This window comes from Nestor notabilis, unplaced genomic scaffold, assembly GCF_000696875.1.
Source record: "Nestor notabilis isolate BGI_N333 unplaced genomic scaffold, ASM69687v1 scaffold14649, whole genome shotgun sequence".
Lineage (NCBI taxonomy): Eukaryota > Metazoa > Chordata > Aves > Psittaciformes > Psittacidae > Nestor > Nestor notabilis.
Genome location: NW_009943416.1, coordinates 22,838 through 24,235, shown reverse-complemented (window position 1 = coordinate 24,235; position 1,398 = coordinate 22,838). Strand labels below are relative to the sequence as shown.

Here is a 1,398-nt window from a genome sequence, read left to right as displayed (position 1 = left end):
TCATGCCTGCTGCTGCTCCTCTGGCCCATAGCCTGCGCTCGCCCTGTAAGTACCCATGGACAGGTACTCAAACCCCAAACCCCAGTGGTTTTGCCCATCCAAGGCACACCGGTCACTGATCAAATCTCTCCTGGATGTGTTTAGGTGCCTGGCCACGAGCCTGCCCGCTCCCACCGCAGCACCCAGCAGCAGGTAAGCCATGGGGTGCCCTGGTCCCACAGGCAGCATGCTCTTAGGGCAAGGGATGGGGAGCCAGCCCCAGGCAGGCATCCTTGGACCAGGTGCCTGGGGGAAGAGCTGCTGCTTCTGTGGGTCTTTGAACTTTGCCCATCTGCTCAGTCTTCTCAAGGCTGGGTTGGTTTCACCTCATTTTGCCTTGTTTCCTTGTACTTATTCCCACTTCACTTCGTGTGTTCTGCTGCACTGGTCTTGAAACAGGAGTTTCTCTGCTCTGAACTGTCATGGTTTGGGCTTTCCTGTGTTGCCCTTTTATTGGTGGCTACTTTTTATTTGCATCAGCAGAAACAACCAAAGGGTCAGGGTGGAAGCAATAAGAAAAGGCTTGAGTACTTGTATGGCTTAGGACTGATACATCATCCCATAGCAACAGCAGTAAATGTACAATGGTGTTTAATAAACCAACGCACTGTGCCATGTTTTGGCTTCAGGACACAGCAAATGAAGATTACATCAACAAGCTGGGCAACCTCCTGGATGGTGAAGATGGCAGACATCCTCCTGCCACTGGGGAGACAGGGCACAATGCCGTTGATGGAGACCCAGCAGTTGGGAACGCTGTGGGTGAGGAGCTGGACGAGCATGGTAGCCGAGACAAGGGAAGCAGAGCTGGGGAGGCTCAGCACCTGAACCAGGTGGACCATGAGGATCCAAGTGCCCGGGATGGGAACAGCCTGGGTTTCCTGGTGAGTGAGTGGAGAGGGGTGTTCTGCTCTGCCAGGAAAGAGCACATAGCCCGACATCTGGTCTCGGTCAAGGCAGCACTTGGCCTGCACATTGAGCAGTGCTGGTAGTGCCTGTGACCGCAAGCCTTTGCATTCATCTCCATTTGTCACCTCCATAGGAAGAGGATGCACGTGATGCTGATGATGGTGACAACGGAGAGCACCATGGCACTGGAGTCAATGGGCTTCCTTCCTATGGTGGTGGGCTTCTGGAAGAGGAGGACGACAGTGGGGATGACACCTTTGATGAGAATGGGGAAGAGGACAGGGGTGAAGGTCCTACCTACATGGCTGGTCCTGATGGAGCAGGCGAACATGACCATGATGCTGGCCATGGGGACGCTGGTGCTGGTGGAGGGCACGGCGACAGCAGCAGCAGTAGCAGCAGTGAGAGCATGGGGGCAGACCACCGGCAGTACAGGAACTACCTCGGCAG

At 55.2% G+C, this 1,398-nt stretch overlaps 1 protein-coding gene across 1 annotated transcript in view; it reads left to right on the top strand.

Annotated features, from left to right (window-relative positions):
- The first annotated feature begins 623 nt into the window (after nt 1–623).
- LOC104411499 (dentin matrix acidic phosphoprotein 1-like) overlaps nt 624–1,398 on the top strand; it is an 11,662-nt gene continuing 10,887 nt past the window's right edge. Inside the window, exons 1-2 of the mRNA XM_010021932.1 lie at nt 624–923; nt 1,082–1,349. Of these exons, the coding sequence (XP_010020234.1) occupies nt 624–923; nt 1,082–1,349 (568 nt within the window). The remainder of the gene's footprint in view (nt 924–1,081; nt 1,350–1,398) is intronic.